The sequence below is a fragment of the Typopeltis vanoorti genome, chromosome 15 (genome assembly GCF_054136105.1).
Source record: "Typopeltis vanoorti isolate ZY-2024b chromosome 15, IOZ_Tvanoo_1.0, whole genome shotgun sequence".
In the NCBI taxonomy this organism is placed as follows: domain Eukaryota; kingdom Metazoa; phylum Arthropoda; class Arachnida; order Uropygi; family Thelyphonidae; genus Typopeltis; species Typopeltis vanoorti.
In genome coordinates, this window is record NC_143563.1 from 8,443,192 (window position 1) to 8,467,026 (window position 23,835).

Sequence of the window (23,835 nt, forward strand, 5' to 3'; positions counted from 1 at the left end):
ATGCTGATCGATCAGTAATTTACTACATCAGTCTTGGAGCCTCCTTTATCAATGGAACTATCTTTCCCCTCAAGACTAACCCAGGGCTAAGATTTAAACAAGATGGTCAAGGACACTGGCAACTCCCTCGCCACTTCACATAAAACTCAAGCTGCTATACCATCCAATTTCACAGCTGTCTTCACATTGAAGTTCTGTAACATGCTATGCACCTCCATTTTATTTATCTCAGTTCTGGTATAAGCCTTTGGCTCTCTCTCTTTCTTGCAATATTATCACCTGTCTAATATATCCTTGCAAAGTGTTCACTTAATAATTCTACTATTTTGTCTGATTCAGTTACCTCCTTACCATCAGCATTCATTAAAATCATTCTACCATATGCATTTTTTCTTTTACTTGCAGCATTGCAAAAGAACTGTTTGGGATTATCTTTAGCCTGTATTGCTAACTTACTTTCATTCTCTGCTTTAGCCTTTCTTACCAGGCTAGTTACCCTTCTGGCCTGTGCCTTGTACTGTTCATGTGCCTGCTGTTCACCTTTCACCTTAAATTCCTTCCACAATTGTTTTTTCTTTCTTCCTTTTTTTTTTTTTTTTTTTTTTTTTTTGAAGCTCCAGCTTAATGATGATATTCATCTATTTAACTCCCACTTGATTTATTCTCCTGACTCTAGGTATGCAGTCTGCCATTACCTCCCTCAAACACTTCTTTACCACTTTCCCATGCACTATCAACATCCAACGCTTGTAGTTTTACATGCCATGCCACTGATCCAAGTAATCTCCTAAGCTTGTCATACTTACCAGCCCTGTAATTCCACATTTATCCTATCTTAACTGATAATTAAAATTCCACACTCATTTTAGACAAATTATGGACTCTACAACTGTCTTATAAATAACTATTTAATTTCCTGACGTTTCGACCTTCATATAAAGGTTATTATCAGGAGTATACACATATATACAAAGACAAGCTGAATTACATTTCACACAGTATGTTAAGGAGACAATGATTTGATCAATGGTTATTCTACTGACAATGACCTCTAGTGAAAATAAAATAAAGTAAAAATAAAATTAATTAAAAAAAAACTACATGAAAGCTATATTGTATTTAAGATACATCAGAGAAACATTCTTTTGTATAGATAGTTTTATTACAGCAACAATGATGTCCTGACTTAACATGACAATTGTTATGTTAGATTTAAGATCTTGGATTATCTATGGTCCTGTTTATAGTTAACTCTTAGGGAGAAATGTTAAGTGGGTAGAGTATGCGCCTTCCATATTCTTGGGATTTTTAGACCATCATTATTGTTAAGATTAGGGTGGTTGATAAGAATCTCACAGGCTCCCTTAAATTTACATTCATGCAATGTTTTAGTGTGATGTAAACAACAGGTGCTTTTCCAGTCAATTCTATGTAAAGTGTTCAGGACATGATCAGAAAGGCCAGCTTTACCATAATTATTATATTTGATGTGTCCTTCATGATATTTTTGTCTGATAGGAATTGTGCATCCTGTTTCCTCTATATAGGGTAGATTACAGGTGCAATAAATACGGTATACCCCAGGGTGGGCCAGCAGAGGAAGTGGGTCTTTGGATGAGTTGAGTAATTTCTTTAATTTTGCAGGAGGTTTAAAGGTGGCTTTAAGGTTGTATTTCTGTAGTATTCTGTTTATTTTATCTGATGTCCCTTTAATGTATGGAATGGTTACAGTTTTATTGTAGTCTAGTTTATCTTTGTTATTAACTAGACTACAATAAAACTGTAACCATTGTAGAGAATTTTGTTGATTGTATTTTGGCTGTAACCATTTTTTAGGAAAGTATTGCTGATGCTGATAACTTTAAATTCATCTTTAAGTGCTTGTTCATTGCAGCGAATCTCCAAAGCCCTGTTTTTAAGAGTATTAATGACACCTAGTTTTTGTGTTGGGTGGTGGTAGGAGTTTGTGTATGTATTGGCCAGTATGTGTCAGTTACCGGTAAACAGTGAAGGAAATACTGCCAGAAGGAAGACGTGTGACAAGTGTATCTAGAAGCGGAAGTTTGTTCTGCTTTTCAATCTCATTTGTGAACTGTATGCGTTTGTGTTGTTTGTTTAGGTGGCTGAGGAAAGTGTCTAATGACTGGCAGCCATGGGGATAGATAGCAAAAACATTGTCAATGTATCTAAGCCAGACTTTTGGTTTTAAAGGAGAGGAATCTAGAGCACGTTGCTCAAAATATTCCATGTAAAAGTTAGCAATGGGGGGATAATGGTGAGCTCATGGCTGTGCCTTCTTGTTGTAGGTAGAAAGCATTTTGCCAACAAAATAACCAGAACGTCATACATGTGCAAAGAGCTCTGTGATATTGGGAGGGAATTTGTCCTGTAAAAGAAGGATTGTGTCATTGATTATGACATCGTGAAGAGGGCAGAGAAGTCAAAACTGACTAATAAATCATCATTTTCTAATGTAATGTCTTTGATTATGTCTATAAAATGTGTGTTTTTAATATAGAAGGGGGAATGACCCCACCAGTGTTGATGCTAATTTCTCGGCTAGGTGATAAATAGGGCTGTTTATACCCTCAACTATTGGCCAGAGTGGTGTGTTTTGTTTGTGAATCTTTGGTAGACTGTAAATTCTTGGAGAAGGAGCACAGTGCAGAAGTAATTTTTTGACTGTTTCTTCGGGCCATGTGTTGACTGATTTAAGTAGCTTCTCTGTTTTCTTTTTTATTCTATTGGTTTGGTCGTAAGTTAACAAGCTATTTGGTACTGTTGTCCGAGAATATCAGATGCATTTTTTCTAAATATGTGGTTCGATTTAGAATAACTGTGGCACTGCCTTTATCTGCTGTTGTAATTACAATGTCCGGATTTGATTATAGTGATTTCACCCCTGTTAATTCGTGTTTCATTAAATTGCTCGTTATTGTTTTCTTATAATTTACATTTAAAATGTTAGCGGTTTCTAAACGTATTTTATCTGCTGTGGTAGTTGGGATGAATCTTAAACCTCTTTCAATATTATAAATAAAATCCAGTTTGTTAATCGATCTGGGTGCTACGGCAAAGTTTAAACCTTTGCCGAATAGCGAGAGTTCACCTTTGTTTAGGGCATGATTGGATAGGTTGACTACGTGACTGTTATCTGAAGGCAATTGGTGGCTCCTGTTGTTCGTTGCTTCTAGTTGGTTGTTTTTGTTCACTGCGGAGAAATTCAAATGTGTGTTGGTTTTCCAAATATTCTCGATTCTTTTAGAATATTCGATCATTTAGAATAAAATTCCACACATTTAGCCACCTCCCCGGTCAAGTTCATATGATCAGTCTCACCAAATAGTGGCAACATGATCATATTTGTTATAGACAAATTCTTAGATGCAATTACTAGATTGAGCACTCTTGAAACCTCTAACATATTCCATCACATGCAGGCTCCCTTAATAACTGCATAAATTCCATTTCCTTCCATGTGTCCTCTCCTTTTTCCGTTGAAGTCAATTGAATAAATTCATATGGAATAAGAGAGAAATTAGTCAGAACACTAAATTAGCTGTATACAAGACAGTGTTCAAACCAGTTTTAACTTATGGATCTGAGAGCTGGGTCAGAAGTAAAGCACTTGACCAAAGACTAGAGACCGCAGATATGAGAGTCCTGAGAATGATTAGTGGCATGAACAGATGGCATCAATGGCAATATCATATTAAAAATGAGGATATTAGGAAAGAACTTGACATTGTCAGCATCCAGGAATGCGTTAGCGGAGCTAATCTCAGGTGGTATGGTCACTTAAATAGAATGGGAGAGGAAAGATTAGCAAAACAAGTGTTCTCTGCCAAGTTGGCAGGAAAACGACCCAGAGGAAGACCAAGATATAGGTGGATTGATACGGTACAAAGTGCCTTAGAGGATAGAAATATAAGATCTGATAATGTTGGAGTCTTGACAAGTAACTAGTGGTAAGACTTATACGTTGGTTAGACATAACTGGTAATTAATTTACGGAATTAACAACGCATATAAAGTAAATTAATTAAAGATGACTTTAATGAATCACTTCTATATTTCGACAATGTCACATTGTCATCTTCAGGAACATAAAGATATGGTATGTGCACTACAGGAACCAACAAAGCAAATGAGGAAGAAATTAAGACACTAATTTTGTTCCTAAAGTCCTAATGGTGCCTTCTTGCGGGCTAATTTGGTAGTCTTGGCCGTTGGGCTGAAGTTCTCATAATGAAAGTCTCCCAAATTTGGGGCAGTTTCATGCACCCAAATTTGTTGAGGTTAGGAACGTTTTTTAGAGCTGCTGAAGATTCTTTGAATAATCTTTCGTATTTAAACTTGCTGCGATGGATTATTTTTGTCTTCTTCCAACGAATTTTATGGTGGGTATCTAAGGCATGGTCTGCCAGCCCAGAGCGGCTGTACTGGTGAAACCGGATGTAGTCTTGGTGTTCTGAAATCCTGATATTTGTTGTTCTGCCTGTTTGGCCAAAGTAGGACAATTTGCAGCTGCAAGGGACCTGGTATACACCAGGTAGGTCTAGGGGAAGTGGTTGGTCTTTGGTAGAGCGGATAAGGGATGCCAACTTTTTATATGGTCTGTAACAGGAAGTAAGGTCATATTTTTTGAGGATATTAGTTATTTTTTCAGAGGTGCCCTGGATGTAGGGGATAGTGATAGACTTGGTGTAGTCTTTATTGTTGAGGGGGGGATGGGGTTGTGGTTTCCCCACCCTTGGCCAATTTCTTTATGGAGACATTTGAAGAAAAAGCCTTAAACTCCGCCCCACAAAAACCCACTATTTGGCTTCGTTATGTGGATGATGTGTTTGCTATTTGGCCACATGGCTCAGACTCACTCCACTCCTTCCTAACACACTTAAACAACCAACATCCCAGAGTCCAGTTCACCTTAGAAAAAGAGAAAAACAACACCCTCCCCTTCCTAGACACTTTAATCACCCGCCAGCTTGATGGATCTTTGGTTTTCTCTGTTTACAGAAAACCCACCCACACTGGCAGATACATTCACCAGCAATCCCCCCCCCCCCTTACAACAATATGGGGTGATAAAAACACTATATAACAGGGCAAAATTAATCTGCTCAGATGACAAGGCCCTGACTATGGAACTAAACCACATCCTCAACACTTTCTTAGCCAATGGCTGTAACCCCAAAAAAATCCAAAAAATACTAAAACCTGAAAACCACAACCCCCATCCCCCCCCCTCAACAATAAAGACTATACCAAGTCTATCACTATCCCCTACATCCAGGGCACCTCTGAAAAAATAACTAATATCCTCAAGAAATATGACCTTACTTCCTGTTACAGACCATATAAAAAGTTGGCATCCCTTATCCGCTCTACCAAAGACCAACCACTTCCCCTAGACCTACCTGGTGTATACCAGGTCCCTTGCAGCTGCAAATTGTCCTACTTTGGCCAAACAGGCAGAACAACAAATATCAGGATTTCAGAACACCAAGACTACATCCGGTTTCACCAGTACAGCCGCTCTGGGCTGGCAGACCATGCCTTAGATACCCACCATAAAATTCGTTAGAAGAAGACAAAAATAATCCATCGCAGCAAGTTTAAATACGAAAGATTATTCAAAGAATCTTCAGCAGCTCTAAAAAACGTTCCTAACCTCAACAAATTTGGGTGCATGAAACTGCCCCAAATTTGGGAGACTTTCATTATGAGAACTTCAGCCCAACGGCCAAGACTACCAAATTAGCCCGCAAGAGGGCACCATTAGGACTTTAGGAACAAAATTAGTGTCTTAATTTCTTCCTCATTTGCTTTGTTAGTTCCTGTAGTGCACATACCATATCTTTATGTTCCTGAAGATGACAATGTGACATTGTCGAAATATAGAAGTGATTCATTAAAGTTATCTTTAATTAATTTACTTTATATGCATTGTTAATTCTGTAAATTAATTACCAGTTTTGACAAGTAACAGATTGATTTGGAGGAAAATTGTAGACAGGAAGTTAGTAATGACGTAATTTTTTCATGTAGTACTATCATATTCTGTACACCCCTTCAGGGTACATGGCAGGAATTTGATGATGATGATTTTGATATATGTGGTAACATCGAGGGATTAATTAATTGTGTTAATCAAGGGATGCCTGTAATCAGTGGTGAGCTATGTTAATTTATCTTACATAAGAAAAAACATTTTTTAACCATCAAAATATAATAAGAATAAAATCTTTTATAATCGCACATATGCAATAGTCCATATTTTTTATAAACAAAATAAATTTGTTTTGTTTGTGATAGAAGTTTTTATGACAAACAATCTATAAATAATAAATAAATATTATCTAATCACAATAATATTGAAATACGTTATCTTTTTTGTTTTTATATTCCAAGTGATAATCAATGGTACCAATCAAGGTGCATTATTTTATAGTCCTATTTATTTATATGTGATTACCAAAAGTGAATTCTTATTTGTAAAACGGTAGTAACAGTAACTATAATATTTTATTTAATAAAATCACTTTGGAGATGAGATGATTTTACATGAAATAAAAATAACTCTCTGTCTGGTGCACATTTACCCAGAAAAAAACTCACTCCTTTACAGGATAACATTTACAAACAATTACTTTAAGGAAATACTTATGACAACAGCTGCCACACCTTATTGCCTTCCTCCTTCACGTCTTGTGTTCTTCTAGGAGGTTCTATAGCCAAGCGATGATTTTCTAGAAAAGATTTGACATAGGGATTCGGATTAAATTCATTCAAGGGTTTCCCATTTATATATGACAACAGCTGCCACACCTTATTGCCTTCCTCCTTCACGTCTTGTGTTCTTCTAGGAGGTTCTATAGCTGAGCGATGATTTTCTAGAAAAGATTTGACATAGGGATTCGGATTAAATTCATTCAAGGGTTTCCCATTTATATATATTGTCATTAAATCAAATATGTTTTATAGTGAGAGAAGATCTCTTCGTTACAATATTATTCATTGCACTAAAAGCTCATTCGGCTTCAGTGTTACAAGTTGCAATTGTTGCCATAATCATTTTGGCTTTTTTCACTGTGCTGGGAATTTCGTTTTGCAATTTTCCAGTCAAAGCCATTTCCACTAAATCTCTAAAATCATTAATTTTAATTTCATATCTCAAAATAAAATTTAAAGATCTTATTCTCTTTTCTCCTTCTAACCATGGAGACACGTAACGTCTTCCATATTCCATGTTTCAGGATAACATACATTTAAAATGTTTTTCAGTTCTTCATCTTCCAAATCCTCAAAATTTTAATTTTTAAGTTTAAAATGACTTTGCTGCATTAATCTATCCTTTAAAGACATTATAAGAGAGTTTAGTAATGTTTCTCGCAGTAGTTTGTGAAATCTGATTTTGCTTTCAATTGCTATTCCTTCAAATTCTTCGGATCTTAACATGGTATCAATTTTAGATTCATAAGAACCTACAGAATTTTTAAAATCATTAATTGCATTAATTGTTCGCATGATCAAGGAGTTAGCCCTTACAATATTGCGACTTTGTAGCGCTTCTGACAACTATGATAATTCCTGTAGGATATCAATCATTAATGCTAGATCTTTTAAAAATTCTAAATTGAGAAGTCGGTTTAAAAAGCCCTTATATTTATCGTTCGATGCAAAATGCTTGCATAAAGCTAGGTAATTTCTCCACACAGCAAGAGCCGTTCGTAAACTGCAAGCTGCCCATCGTGGTCCAAACAGACGGTCGATCTTTAAAATTTCGATACCAAAGTCTTTTGCAGTTGTATTTAATTCTCGTTGATTTTTTGGTGATTGATGATAAAAAGCATATAATTTATTCATAAATCTTTCAAAATGATTTGTTTCTTTAATGTTTTTTATCTAATCATCTAATGCTAATTGTAAACGATGAGCTATGCAATGCCAAATCACAATGTTGGGAAATTTTTGTAGAAGTTTGATTGCAACACCTGATTTGTTTCCTAACATTACACTAGCTCCAACAGAACAAAATGCAATGAGATAATTTTTTAAATAGTTATTAGAAAATCCATAGGAATTTAAAGTAGCAATTATAGTAGCATGTGTACGTTCCACTGTGGTATTTTCTAGTTCTACAAGATCTACAAAAATCATACATGGTTCAGTGAGCTCAACTTGTATGTGAATAACTAAAACACTTATTTTTGATAATGTTGTTGATTCATCTGCTATTATAGAAATTTGCAATTTTTTCCTATTATTTTGGAGAATATTTCTAATTTTATTTGTTTAGAAATATGTTCAACTATTCTAATTTCTGAGAATCTAGAATGCAATGATAATCCTAGATCAATGCCATTTTTAATTTGCAGCTCAATTAAATCTGGTAAATCAGACATTGGTTGGTTTTTCTTCACTAAACTATAAATGGAATTAAAAATTTTTGAAGTTATCAAAATTTCTTTTTCATTTAGTTCGTCAATTACATTTGGTAATATAGATTTGCTACATTCTTTATTTATTTTTATGATTTTATTATGAGTGAATGATGCATTATGTTTGAATAACTTTTTACGCAAAGATGCGGTTCTTGAGTCTGTAGTATTTCAATTCGGTTCTATTTTCGTTTCTACCCATTCCTTTGATAGGTGACAACATTTTTCTCCTTCAACACCTAAATTTTTATATTTTGAGCAAACATGACATCCTAACTTACCATTTTTAATTTCTAACCACTTATACTGTGTTTTGAAATAATGCTTGCTTCTCGTTCCAGCAATCAGGTAAATGATTTTCTTTTTCTCCTCCAACTTGTTGCATATTCATTGAATCAATGTACGTATTATCTTCAACTTCATTTTCAACTGCAGTAGAATCAGCAGAATCACTTTTCATTATTTTTTCTTTCCCAAAAAAATTTAATAAATTTGACTGTCTTTTCATGTTTCATGGGTAAAAATACTTTTACAATTATAAAAATAAAGTTTGCTGAATATGCAGTTTTTAAATTTATTATTATTTTTAAATTTTAAACACAAACAATTGTTATACATCAGTGTACTGACGAACACAGAACTAATGCCCAGTGGAACAACCCGTTGATGACAGTTTTACGAACATTTGTTGGGCTACTTGTTTTACCATACGATTGGCTACCAGAAGGGAGAAGGGTAAAGATAGCGCATATGCTTATTTTATTTTCAAACTTGGTGCATTCGTTATTGAGGAATTGAAACAATAATTCCAAATAATCTCCACCAGCATTTCGCAGCCTTTCTAAGCCCAAGGACCAGTAAAATGCCTAAAACAATTCTACAGACCACTAAGTGACAGAGGCGTCGCTTGGGGGAGGGGGGAGATGATCCACCCCGGAGGCACTTTTTTGACGTTAAAGAAATCTTGCCATACTGTCTATAAAACAGCAACTGAGTGATGAAATAGACTTCGACAATGTCATTGACGATTTTGCAAACAGAAAAGCAAGAAAAATAACATATTAGAATGTTGGAATTAATGCTTCAAAAATAAACAGTGTTTTTAATTTATTTCCCTGTACGTCATTTTGACTTTTTTGTAATTTTTTTAAAAACCTATGAATTACTAACATTTAGGATAAACTGTGCCATTTATAACATAATAAATCTAAAAGCATGTTTTGAATACATATGGAAACATAATTAAATTGGAAGTAAACGATTAAAAGTGTATCATCATTGAACAAAGTTTTAATTTTTTTAAACAAATAAATAATATGATATAATTATGCTACTTACAACACTTCATAATACAAAACACATTGGTAAACCTGAATTCCAAATATGAACTGTTGTATTTCGTATTGTATTTTTTCTTTGAACTGCTTGTTTCTTCTACTTTAATAGTATCAGATATACTCGCCATTACAACACGTGTATCACAAATAGAGTTAGCATCACCTGTTTCATTTGCCCTTCTTTTCAAAGTCCTAGTTCTAAGCAACTTTCCCATTACTAAAAAAACGTTTTCGAAAAATATATAAATGCTGGGATTAACTCACGACACACTTTCTCCAAGTATCACTTAGCACTTCTGAAGGTTCAGAATCACTTAGCCTTGGTTGAAGGAGGGAATCTTCAGTAATAAAAATCAATAAACAACAAGCAATGGGTTGAAATATGGATAACACATGTTCACTTCAAATCTGACAAAACAGCAAGGGAAGGAGGAAGCAATAAAACTATATTGTTCACTTCACACCCTCTTATTATTCGTCATTCTGCCGAATAATAAAAGAGGGGTGAAATCAGAAGTGCATAACAATATAGTTTTATTGATTCCACCTTTGAACATTTTGACGCTGTTTGTTGGTTTTTTTAAGTCTCCATCTGATTTCAATAATGTTTACTTATTCAATTTTAATTTGTTTTGTTTGAATAATTAAAAAATATATTTTAATCAATTTAAGTCTGCCTGCGCCCACCTGTGGTTCGCTGACCACAGATTGAGAAACACTGATCTATACACTTCTGTATAGACTAATTTTTGTTAGGCTACCATATGAGTTTGTCACTTAATATATTTCAAAATGTTTTTTTTTTTTTTTTGAAAAAATAAAAAAAGGAAAAAGAATAAGGGGCTCGCAAATTTGAGAAAAATTTAACAAAGGGCTCGTGCGAGCCCCTTATAGCTCACTACTGCCTGTAATTTGTTGAGCTATTTTACTGACTTTTGCAATATGCCCTCTGAACTTTAACTCTTCGTCCACCTTTATCCCAAGATCCTTAGTCTCATCAATTTCCTGCAAACCAATACCATCAATATGATACACAATATGCAACCTTTTCAACCCAAAGTACGTAACTTTACATTTTGCTTGATTAAATTGATGATCATTATCTTTTGCCCACAATGCCAATTTATTTAAATAATTTTGCAGGATATCTATATCACCTTTATCAACATTGTAGTGCCCTGTGAAGATTAAGAGAAACTAAATCAATCATCATCAACTGTTGGTGATAATAGAAAATTAAAAGCAGTTCTGAATTATAGAATCAATTGAGAAATAGTTTTTAGGAATAGTACCACAAAAAGCTGAGGTTTATAGTTGCAGTAATGATATCCTGTTAACTACAATTATGAATAAGTGCATGCTGTTTTGTTATTTACTAAACTGCTGCATCTAAATACAGGAATCTTTTTTTTTTTTAATTTTGATTGTAAAATACTAAACATTTATTCTAAATAAATGCAGAATGCTCTAAGAACATTTTTCTGCCACTTTATAATGCAGAAAAATGTTACTTTCGATACCTTTCAGTGCAGCTTCATTGGCTGTGAAAAATATTGAGTATAAAATGCAGTTAATGAATTTTTGTGTAAATGTTTTGACTCTTGAGAGCTGCTAAAACTTTGTATAGAGGATATGGATGCACATATGAATTTTCCATAAAAAATTATGGAAACAGTTACCATATTATAGTAGAGCTTCATTTTAATGTAAACCAAAATAATCACCTCATGTTTTGACCTCCATATCAAGGTCATCATCTGAAATATACTCATTTAATATTTTGACACTTTTTTATCGGAAAGTTTTCTTTAAACATTACACCAAAATGTTAGTTTAAATGGAAATTTATGTTTGATTTTCTAGAATATTATTATTCAGGCCTCCATGGAGTCAAGAGACTCATCGTGGGAGGTCCTTCTTAGGAAATACAAAGTCCATCTTACCACTTCATGAACTCATTGACCTTTCTTGCTCTCGCCACTCTCTCAGGCAATGCATTCCATGGTTCAACCACCCTCCATGCAGAGAAACCACTCCTCACCCTCTTGCTCACAGCTTCCTTTCATAACTTTCAGGGATGGCCCCTTGTCATGGCTCCTTCCTGCTGTTCCACCAAGCGAAAGAACTCCCCAATGTCCACTCTGTAACTGCCTCTCAACAGCTTAAAAGCTGTTGAGAGGCAGTTACTAGAGGTGATCATATCACCTCTCCTTTTCCTATCCACCAAACTCTGCAGTCAACATTCCCTCAGTCGATCCTCATAACTAACATTGTACAGTCCTGAAACCATCTTTGTTATCTGTCTCTGTACCATTTCCACAGTTAATTTATCCCCTTCAAATCCGAGGGACCAAATTTGAGAACAATAGTCTAAGTGTGGTCTGATCAGGGTCTTATACAACGGAATGATAACTCTGATCTCTGCAGGTCAGTGTCCTTCTCATAATTGCAGCAATCCTCTCTGTTACCTTCACCACCTTTGCAATATGCTCCCTGAATTTCAGGTTTCTATCAATCGTCATTACCCAGATCTCTTGTCTCCCCTACTTCCTCCAGTATAGCTCCTCCAATCGAGTCTGCATCCTCCCATCGATGTGTCCCAAACCTCAAGACCTTACATTTTGCTGCATTAAACCGACACCCCATTCATTTGCTCATCTGTCCAGTTTATTCAAATCCTCTTGCAGGGCTGCCACATCTGCATTATTACTGATAACTTGTCCCAGCTTCACATTATCTGCAAACAACTGAATATCCCCTTGCAATTCATTGACAATGTCATTAATATAAAGGTTGAACAATACAGGTCCCATTACTGAGCCCTGTAGAACCCCACTTGTAACCTTCTGCTTCCTTGATATTGCCCCCATGATACACAACTCTCTGATACTTATCAGAGAGCCAATCCTGAATCCAGTTGACTAACCTGACATCTAAACTATGTGCTGCAACTTAAATATCAGCTTATCATGTGGCACCCTGTCAAACTCCTTTGCAAAATCCAAAAAAATGGCAGTATATACCTTTCCCTCATCAACTGCTCTTGTCACTTTATTATAAAAGGCAATCATATTACTAAAGCAGGAGTGTCCCTTAACAAATCCATGTTGATTCTCTCAGATAACATTACCCTCATTTGCCCAACACTGTATATAGTCCCTCACTAATTTCTCCAACACCTTAACAACTACTGATGTTCTCTGTACAAACTGGCTTATAATTAGACACCTCCAGTGTGCTACCACCCTTATGCAACAGCACTATCTTACCTTCCTTCCATTCCTTGGGTACCTTTCCTGCCAGACTTACTGAAGAGCCAGGTCAACGGAGCTGTCAGTTCTTTAGCACATTCTCTCAAAACCCATGGTGAAATACCATCCGGTCCCACAGCTTTACTGGTATCCGGAGTGCTCAATATTTGGAACACACTCTCCTCTTGCACGTCTAAACCCTGAACCTGCCCTATCCCTCTAGTATTAAAACTTTCTTCTCCAGGATGAAATACTCCAATAAAGTGCTCACTGAACAACTCCACTATGTCATCTGCATCAGTCACTCTATTCCCATTTTTATCCTGCATCGTCATTCTTCCACAATCATTTCTCCTCCTACTGGCCACATAGCTAAAAAATTCCCTAGGATTTTCTTTGGATCTTAGTGCCAATCTCTTCTCATATTCCAGTTTTGCCTACCTCATCATACTAGTCACTCTCCTGGCCTGCATCTTATATTCTTCGTGCATCTGCTCTCCATCTCTCTCCTTATTCCTCTTCCATAATCTCTTTTTCAACTGCAGTTCCTGTTTCACTCATGGAATACAGCTTACTATCGCTGCTAACAAATATTCCTTCATGATTTCCCAAGCACTAGTGATATCCTGGCCTTCCAATTCTGCCTTCCATGGAACTCCACTAAGTTGATATCTAAGGTCATTATAATCTCCTGCCTTATAATACCACATACGTTCCCTTTTATTTGATATTCCTGCATGTCTATTTATCTTCCAAGTCAAAACCGCATGGTCATTCTCTCCAACTGGTGGGAGAGATGTCATCTCAGTTATCAGCTCTTCTGATGCTATGACCAAATCCAAAACTCTTGAACCTCTTGTTCTCTCTATTACATGCTGACTAAGACATTTGTCCCTTAAGAACTCTAGAAATTCCACTCCTTTATTACTACGTGGATTTTCCTCTTCCCAGCTTATACTGCTGTAGTTAAAATCTCACATAACAATCATTCTTCTTTCACTTGCCAAGCTCAACTGCCTAAATATCTCCTGCCCCCTATCCTCTGTACTCTCTGGTTTGTAGCAACACCCCACTAAATATCCTGTCTTAGCTACTTCTACCTCACACCATATGCTTTCAAAACCATTAGTGGCACTGCCTTCCAAAGCCACCACTCTTAGAGGACATAAGTCATCACTAATCATAAGCAATACTCCACCATCACGTTTTCCTATCCTGCTGAAAAATGCTGTACCCTGCTACTTAAATTCTTGTTATTATATCATCTTCTGTCAACCATGTCTTCAAGATCCCAATAATCTTTACTCAAGCTAATGCTATCATTGCCACCAATTCATCTCCTTCATTTCAGGTACTTCTGGCATTAGTATAAAAGCATAAAAATCTCACTGCTTCTATACCTATCATTATCTCCTCTAGACCCCACTGGACTCGGTGTTACCTGATGTCATCCCCGTTCTGCCAAGACCCATTCCCACAAGAGGCCGCCCCTTCTTCCATCCACCCAGAGAATTCTAGTTTCCCTGCATTAACACACGAACTCATTCAGAAAACAGCAATCTCTCCAGAAGCATTTCCCCCTCCTCAGATGGCCTCTAAGCATCCACATATTCCAATCCTCTCTTTTGACAGATTCTGGCTATTATGCTATTCAGTATTACTGCTCTTCTGCTGAGCTCGTCACTATCATACCTGGGCAACACACACACACACACAATCTTTTCTCTCTGTGTTTTCTTTTGTACAACCTCAAGCAAGAATCTCAGATCTCTTGCTGCCCAATTTACATTGCCTCTCAATTCATTTGTTACCACCGTCACAATCATTTCTCCATCCTTTCACTCCTCTTAATTGCCGTAGCCACACTTTCTATCTTCCCTTCGGGCAGACACTCTTTTGGCATCCTATCTTGTACACCATGGATCATCATCGAGTCTCCATACATAACACCTCTTACCACTCTGTTCCTCGATTGCTCACCTGCATCTCTCACTCTCTCTGCTCTAATCCTTTCTCTCTGTGTTCTCCCTACTTACCTGCTCTCCTGGCATCACTCTATCCCTGGTTCCAGCACTCTCTTGCATTCTTCTCATTTCCTCTCCCTGACTGTTTCCATTCTCACCTCTTCTGTCATTCCCATAACTCTCTCTCATTCCCTCTCTTCTGCTGTTTCTATTCTCTCCTCTTCTACCATTCCCACATCTCTATCTCATTCCCTCTCTTCTGCTGTTTCTGTTCTCTTCTCTTCTATCATTCTCATAACTTTTTCTTACTCCTACTCTGAATCGCCCCTTGCATTCATCTCTTCCATTTGTCATAAAGTTTTAAAAATATTTATAGGAAGTTTAGAAATGATTCTGGTATTAATGAACATTTAAAAAATTTAACTGATTTAAGTTCCTTATTTTTTTTTCTTACTTCACCCACTCACTAAAAAAAAAAAAAAAAAAGAAAGAAAAGAGAAATTTACATTTCCCCCCCTTTCTTCATGAAACCAGGTATTGTTCCTGTATATATACATACACCAGTGGTCTCAAACTGGCAGCTTGTGAGCCACATCTGTCCCCTGAAGCAATTTTACATGGGCCACGAATACATTTCAATTATGTATTTGTTGTAAATATGGTGCTTATAGTTTTGGAGACATAGAGATATGGACTGAGCTTATGCGCACATAAGCTCAGTCCATATCTACAATTTACAATCAGTAAATTTAGTTTGCCAGCCAACAGTTGGTGGTGTTTCCGATGCACAGCTACGCAGTTCATATTGCAATATAGATGGAGACAAACTAACATACAGCTTATAAAACCTGTTTATTTGTGCTTGTTAGATCTACATTATATCAATCGTTTAGAATTGTTTAGAATTGTGCATAACTTTTGAGTGTTGCTTTCATACGAAAATTCATCTTGTTGAATTAAAGTTGTAAATAAAATTATAATAGTGATTTTAATTAAGAGATTAAACTGCAAGCCATGTCTTTAACAAAGAGTAAAAGAAAAATGGACGAAGAAGGAAGTGTTTTTCAAGATAAATGGGAAATTATGTACTTTTGTGGTGTTGTGCGCAATAAAATTGTATGTTTTATTTGTAATAAGGGAATATCAGTTCCAAAAGAATACAATTTATGTCGCCATTATGAAACGAATCATGAAGAAAAATTTGAAATGTTGGAAGGCAAATTGAGGGAAGAAAAGTTAGTTTCTGAAATCTGGCTTACAACGACAACAAAATTTTTTTACTGAAGCAAATAAATCCAGTGAAGCAACAGTTCACGTAAGTTTTGCTCTCACGCACATTGTTGCAAAATGATCAAAACCATTTACTGATGGCGAATTTCTGCTGAACTTCTTCTTTGTCCTGACAAACAACAATTATTTAAATATATTAGTTTGTCAGCCAACATAATAGGAGAATGTATTGACGAAATCGCTAGTGATTTACGATGTCAGTTAAAAGAAAAAAGTATAGATTTTGCAGCATTCTCAATAGCAGTTGATGAGAGTACTGACATCACAGATATAGCACAACTTGCCGTTTTCGTATGAAGTGTTACTGATGAATTTGAAGTAATTGTGGAATTATTGGAAATAATTCCTATGAAAGGAAAAACTGGTGCACAGGATATTTTTTTTGAAATAAAAACTGTAATAGATAAATTAAGGTGGGATAAAATGGCTGGATTTGCAAGTGATGGTGCAGCTGCTATTGTTGGTAAAGAAAATGGAGTAGCAGTAAAATTAAGAAATATAGTGAAAGAAGAAAAATTTCAGAATAAATTTTGCATTATTCATCAAGAAGTACTTTGTGCCAAAAGTTTGCAGATGGATAATGTTATGGAAACAGTAACTAAAACAGTAAACTTTATCCGTTGACGAGCTCCGAATCATCGAGAATTTGTTGCATTGCTTGAAGTTGAAAGTGAGTACGGAGAAATGATTTATTATAACGAGGTGAGGTGGTTAAGTCGGGGAGCTATATTAAAGCGGTTTTTTGATTTAATAAATGAAATCAAAATTTTCATGACACAAAAAAATAAAACCATCGACGAGCTACGTAGCGATACATGGATAACAGATTTAGCATTTCTTATTGACTTAACCGGCCATTTAAACAAAGAGTTTTTTTCAAGGAAAGAATAAACTTATCATGTATGCTTGTATTAAAGGTTTTAAAGTTAAATTGCAATTATGGGAAACACAACTGGAATCAAAAAATTTCGTACATTTCCTATTTCTTAAATCCTGCCCTATTATTTCAAATGAAAAATCTCAAGAATATGCAAGAAAAATAGCATTATTACGACAAGAATTTGAAGAAAGATTTAACGATTTTAATGATTTGGAGTCCGATTTTACATTATTTTCATTACCATTAAAAATGAACGTGAATAACGCACCAGAAAATCTACAAATGGAGCTAATTAATTTACAGTGTGATATAAATCTTATTCAAAGAATTGAAGATACAGATTTGATTAACTTTTATTCGTACTTGTCAAAAGATAAATACCCTCAGTTAAAATTTTTGCAATAAGAATAATCGCTTTGTTTGGGAGTACATTTATATGTGAACAGTTTTTTTCGCAGTTGAAAATTAATAAGTCTAAGAAAAGAACCCGATTGACTGATGAGCATTTACAATCCGTGATGAAGATAGTTTCTAGTAATTTTTTTCCAAGGCTAACTTTATCAGAATTGAAACGCCATCAAGTGTCAAGTTGCAGTATGAAATAAAGAAGTTTATAATTATTTACATACAAACATATGAATTTTTTCTGTATGTGTTGAAGAAAAATTTAATAAATAAAAGAAAGAGAATAGTAAAATTAAAGACTTAATTCTGTATGTTAGTCAAGTAAATAATAGTTTAATATCCGACATTTCACTGACTGATATCTGTCAGCATTTTCAAAGGATACACTGGTAAGCAATAGATTGAAAATCTATTGCTTACCAGTGTATTAAATTACCGGATATTAAACTATTATTTACTTGACTAACATACAGAATTAAGTCTTTAATTTATTAATACTAGTGGTCAAGAAAAAAGGTCATAATAGAAAGAGAATAGGTTGTCATTATTTATTCTCAGGTTATAAAAGGGTTTCATAATTATAAAGGTTATAAAGAAGTGGTATCCATACATTAGGGGTAAGTACGGTTCAATATATATATATATATTCACTCTCATTTTGTTAAAAAAAAAAAAAAAAAAAAAATTCCGGCCCGTCAGCTGCTTTCACATCGTTCATTCGGCCTGCATGCAATTTGAGTTTGAGAGCACTGACATACACATATGGTGGTATCCATACATTAGGGGTAAGTACGGTTCAATATATATATATATATTCACTCTCATTTTGTAAAAAAAAAAAAAAAAAATTCCGGCCCGTCAGCTGCTTTCACACCGTGCATTCGGCCCGCATGCAATTTGAGTTTGAGAGCACTGACATACACCACTTTGATAATGGAATGACAGTCATTCATCATGCATTATGATGCAGACTACATTAAAAAAAGTTAGGGATTCAGAAAATAATCTCTTCGAAGCACCATTTACTAAAGAGGACCTAGAAAATGCCCTAAAATGTTAAAATTTTCCTTAAAACCAGGAAAAGATGCTGTTATAGATGATATTAGAAACAAGATCCTAAGGAATCTGGGAGAAAAGGCAACAGAGTGGTTGTTGGAATTTTTCAACTTTTGTTGGAAATTTACTAGAATACCCAGCATATGGAGGCAAAGAAAAGTAATACCTATCCTGAAGCCAGATAAACCTGTTTGAAGATCCAAAGAGCTACAGGCCTGTTGCTCTCCTATGCTCTATGCTTGAAGTCGTATGAGAGGTTAATTTTGAACAGATTAAGTCCAGAAATAGATAAAGTGCTGATAAAAGAACAGGCAGGATTCACACCAGGAAGATTATGCACTGGAAAGTATTAAACTTGACACAGTTTATTGAGGATGGCTTTGAAAAGGGGTTAGCAACAGGAGCTATTTGATAGTAGCATATGATACACTAAATCTCAGAAGGCTTATAGTCAAAATTTATAGCATGACAAGCATCTATTGGTCAGTGGAGGTATTTGGATTGCTGCTGTTTAGCAGGAGATTCTTTGTTGAATTTCAAGGAAAAAAGAGCAGATGGCATAACTAGAAATGGTCTACCCCAGGGAAGTGTGCTCCCCCCCCCCCCCTTTTTTTTTTACATATATGAATGACCAACCTATAAACCCACAGTCAAGAACCTTCTTATATGCAAATGACCAGGCTATATCTTATCAAGCAAAATCCTTTGATAACATTGAGAAGCAGTTCACACAAGAACTAGTAGCCCTTACAGTTTACTATAAGGAAAAACTCCTAGTAAAACCCAGATATTTCTTTTCTATTTCAATAATAGGGAGGTGAGGAGAGAGTTGAATATAGAATGGAATGGTGTGAAACTGGTCAATTATCTTTATCCAACTAGGTGTTACATTAGATAGGACCTTAAATTATAAGCGACACATAGAGAAGACAGCAGCTGAAACTCAGACACGTAATAATATTCTGCACCGATTAACATCATCTTGGTGGGGTGCAAGTCCACAGGTACCGTGCACCTCTCCACTAGCACTTTGCTTTTCGCCAGTCGAGTATGCTAGCCTTCTTTGCGAATGATCATCACATGTCAAAATTATTGACAAGGTCCTTAATGAAATATGTCGATATTACTTGCTGCCTTAAGCCTAAAAAAATTGACCATCTGTCTGGTTTTGCACCTCCTCATATCAGAAGGACAACAGAGTAGATATGAGCAGAAATAGCAACTAAATGATGAACGGTATTCTTTTTATGGACACATTGCAGTACATAGGAGGCTAAGATCAAGGAAAAGTTTTACTTGCCCACTAGAACTGTTAGTCGATTCCATAAAGGCTACAAAGTTAACAATGTGGCCAGAACAATCTCCAGAGGCTCGAAACGAATCTCTTCCCTCTAGCTTTCATCTAGACTGGCAAAGATGGAAGACATTGAATACACTTTGTTCTGGAATGTTCAGATCAAAACAGAATATGGTCAGATGAGGCTACAAAGGTAATGATAGCTGTTCATGTGGTGGAGAAAAAAAAAAAAGGAACATTTGCAATGTTGCCTAATAGACATTAATAATATAACATAGTGTAATGAAACAGCTTTAAAGTATATTAGTCACTGGATGAGTGAAATTTGGCATTGTATGTTTTAGCATATTTTATACAAGTAGCATTTTTATGCTACCCTTGTTTTTTTTCTTTCTTTTTTAATGTCTATTCTTTTAATTATATGCTTTTAATCATTTGTGTGTGTATATATATATATATATATGCTTTTATGTTTTCTGTAGTTCACACACGAAATAAATTAATTCATTGTTTGATAATGGAACTAAACAAAATTGGAAGATTTGATCTTTTTGCTAGAAAATTTGATGTGACAGTCATTTCACTTGGAATTTTATAGTTTCAGAAACAGCTCTAAGGCATACTTGAAAATAGTAAAATCTTGATGCATTTTTCAAGAATTTCAACTAGCATTGAAATTTTGTTTGTTTCACCATCTTCAAACAAACAACAACAAAACAAAGGTTCAAATTTCATTTCATTAAAGCAAAATTTCTGAGTTCAGCAGTCTTTCAAGAAAACCTTCCCACTGTTATTAAGTATTATTATTTTGATGTCTATTATTTACAAATCCATGTTGCATGTGATGTTTTTAATTTATGTATTACACCCACACATAAAAGACAGAAGAACCTGTAGGAAATTATTTCAGTTCAGTGTTTCTGTATTTTTTCTCAAACAAATTAAATTGTTTGAGAAACCGTCTTTTTCACAGGAGAATGCATCTCATGTAGTTGAGGTATATTTGTCTGTGAAATTTGACACTATTTGACATTATTATTCTCTTTATGAACTCTATTTGATTTTACTATATTCTTTTAGAAATGAAGATATAAATAATGGTATTACTTTGCCTGTACTACTTTGGGATACAAGTGGATCATCTGATGCTCTTATCAATGATTTAATGGCTAGTGCAGGTGTCGTTTCATCTATTTTTCCTGATTGGCTCAGAGCAGAATTGGAATATAAGATCAGTGATGGTAATATGCAATTTCTTTATCAGCATTTTGTGTGTGTGGGTGGGTGGGTAGGTAGGTGTGTATTAGTATATATACATGGACATTTAATGTAATTTATTGCATAATTTTGGCTTGCTTGTAACAGATTTTTACTACATGTCAAATATAATAAGAGTATATCTAACATTAATAATAAAAATAATTATGAATAAAGAAAATATTTTAAACAAGGCAGTGAGTAATAAAAAATTGAATTTTATATCCTACACATAGAAAAATATGGGAATTCTTTGTTTGATGTCCTCTAGTTTGTTATTTAGTGTATGATGAAACAATGGCCATGAGGCCCTTTTTACAGGGATGTATGGCACCATTCCCTCCCTCCCCCCCATTTTATCCAGCATAGCTGACGAATCAGACCTATGGCTGGTTTTTAGGTATTCCTAACTGTAATCCATGTGTGTTCACGGGACTGGTTTGCCTGTTCTGGGGGATGAAATGAAAAACCCGAGTTTCCGGGTGAAATAACCTCCCTACCTCCATAAGAGACTGGCTAACTCACCTTTCCTTAGGCCAAGAATGGGAATTGAACCCAGGGCTTTTTCTGACCAAAGGGCTTTGTCTATACTGACTGAGCTATGGAGTCTCCTCTCTAGTTTGTTTTTAATAGGAAAGCAGCATTGTTTCTTTTAAGTTCATTTTTTTTTTTTTCTATTTTAGAATGAATTATTAAGAAATAAGAAAATAGCATACTGTTATCTGTTTAATGTTGAGATCTTTGTTGCACAAGTTTACATGTGCAAGGGACCTTCCAAAAATAATGCCTTCATTGTAATAGCTCCCAAGAGATATCAGTGAAATAAAAAAAAAATGCTTTCTGTTTTCACTGATATGTCTTTTCTTTTTATTTTCATTGACATATTGTCACTTCTGGCCTGGTTGGCTAAGTGGATAACATACCTGCTCTCCAACAACAGGCCATGGGTTTGAGTCCCATCATGAATGTAGGGTGTTTATAAAAGCCTGCACCAGATGAGCTTGCATAGCTTCTTGAGGTTATAAGGCTTGTCTTTTTTTTAAAAAAAAAAAAAGAAAGAAAAAGAATACACTGTCTCAGCATTATCTTCCTCTCTTTAAATGTATTTTCTTCACTGCATAACATAACAAGAGTTTTTAACTCATCATAAAACTCTTCATATTGTCTTCAAAAATGTTTTCTCACCTGTGCCTTGACCTGTTTTATCATCGTCAAAATGGATACCCTTGAGATGTGTCTTCTTTTTAGGAAATAACTAGAAGTCCAATGGAGCTAAATCTGACTTGTGAGGAGGATGTTTCACAACTGATCTCTTCAGTAACTGTCAAAGTAAATAGAAATCCCTGCTTAGAATAACCTGCTAGGAAATGTCCAGTATCAGAGAATAAATGATACAAGCACTGCTGAATAGTGTTTTTATAATACCATTATTCTGAGTAAGATAATCAGCTGAATTTTGTATGTATCAGCTAGCAAGCCAAATATATGATTGTGTGGAATCTATTAATTGTAACTGACAACAATATATTAATTGTTGTCAGTTACCTAACCTGAAGTTTTTTTTTTCTTTTTTAATCATAAATTTTTATCTCACAAATTAGTGCGAGTTATAGAAAAGTTCATATTTGGTTTTAACAAAGAAAGAAGTAATGGAAAACGTAAGACTACACTAGACAAGAAAAAAAAAAATTTTGCAAGTTAAGTACTTTATTATGCTGTAAAGGATAAAATGTTAGAATTCTGTTCCTTCTCTAAGTTTCTTGGCAGAATTCTTAGAAAATTTACAACTTCAGAATTTGAGTTTTAAACTTACATTGTTTAAGTGTTTATTAGATTTGTTTTATTTATTTTTTAATGCTAATGCTAATGGATTGATGTGGATTACTGTACCCTAGAACTGTGGATTAGATGAAGATTGTGAAGAAAAAAAAAGATGTAAATATTTTTATACAGTATATATCGTTTCCATATGCGAAAGAGCTGCAGATTTTATAGGACATTGCTGTGGAGTGAATATGATACATATAATGTTCATGAAAATTAGTATCAAAGAATGACAGTAGAGAAGCATTTATTAACTACATAGTCTCTTGGTTATAGTGTAGGGTTGCCAGATTTTTGAAAACCAAATACGGGACATGGGTCACCCATGTCGCATATTTGATTTTCCAAATACGGGACAATTTTGGTGAGTCCAAAAAATTATAGGAACAAGTTTGCTGCTGCAATCATTAGAATTAAAAGAATGATGATGCTTTATATCATGAAATGCCATAGTTATTTCAGCAGCAATAACTTTTCTTTCTTTGCTGGTATTTGGTTAGGTTAGGTCAGGTCAGTATTTTTTGGAACTGGAACTCGAAATGCTCATTTATTTTTTTTCTGAGTGTTAATGCATTGTGTAATATCCGATCATCCCCCCATGTGCAATACTAAACGTTCATCTATAGATTTTGCATTCAACTTCTTAGGCTGTTTTCATTTTGCAATAAAATTCTAGTCTTTCGAATAATCGATGAAAATGCACTTTTGTTTTGGCTATGTTAAGGACTTAAAGAAACAAAATTTAATTTACCTTTGTATAATTAACAAAGAAAATTAATTTACCTTTGTATAATTAACAAAGAAAATTAATTTACCTTTAATTATGTATT

At 34.8% G+C, this 23,835-nt stretch overlaps 1 protein-coding gene across 2 annotated transcripts in view; it reads left to right on the plus strand.

Moving 5' to 3' along the window:
* Positions 1-23,835, plus strand: part of LOC150098343 (uncharacterized) — a 554,092-nt gene that overhangs the window by 252,083 nt on the left and 278,174 nt on the right. For both annotated transcript variants that reach the window (XM_090404722.1, XM_090404723.1), the window contains one exon: positions 21,005-21,165. In XM_090404722.1, coding sequence (XP_090260848.1) covers positions 21,005-21,165 — 161 coding nt within the window. The remainder of the gene's footprint in view (positions 1-21,004; positions 21,166-23,835) is intronic.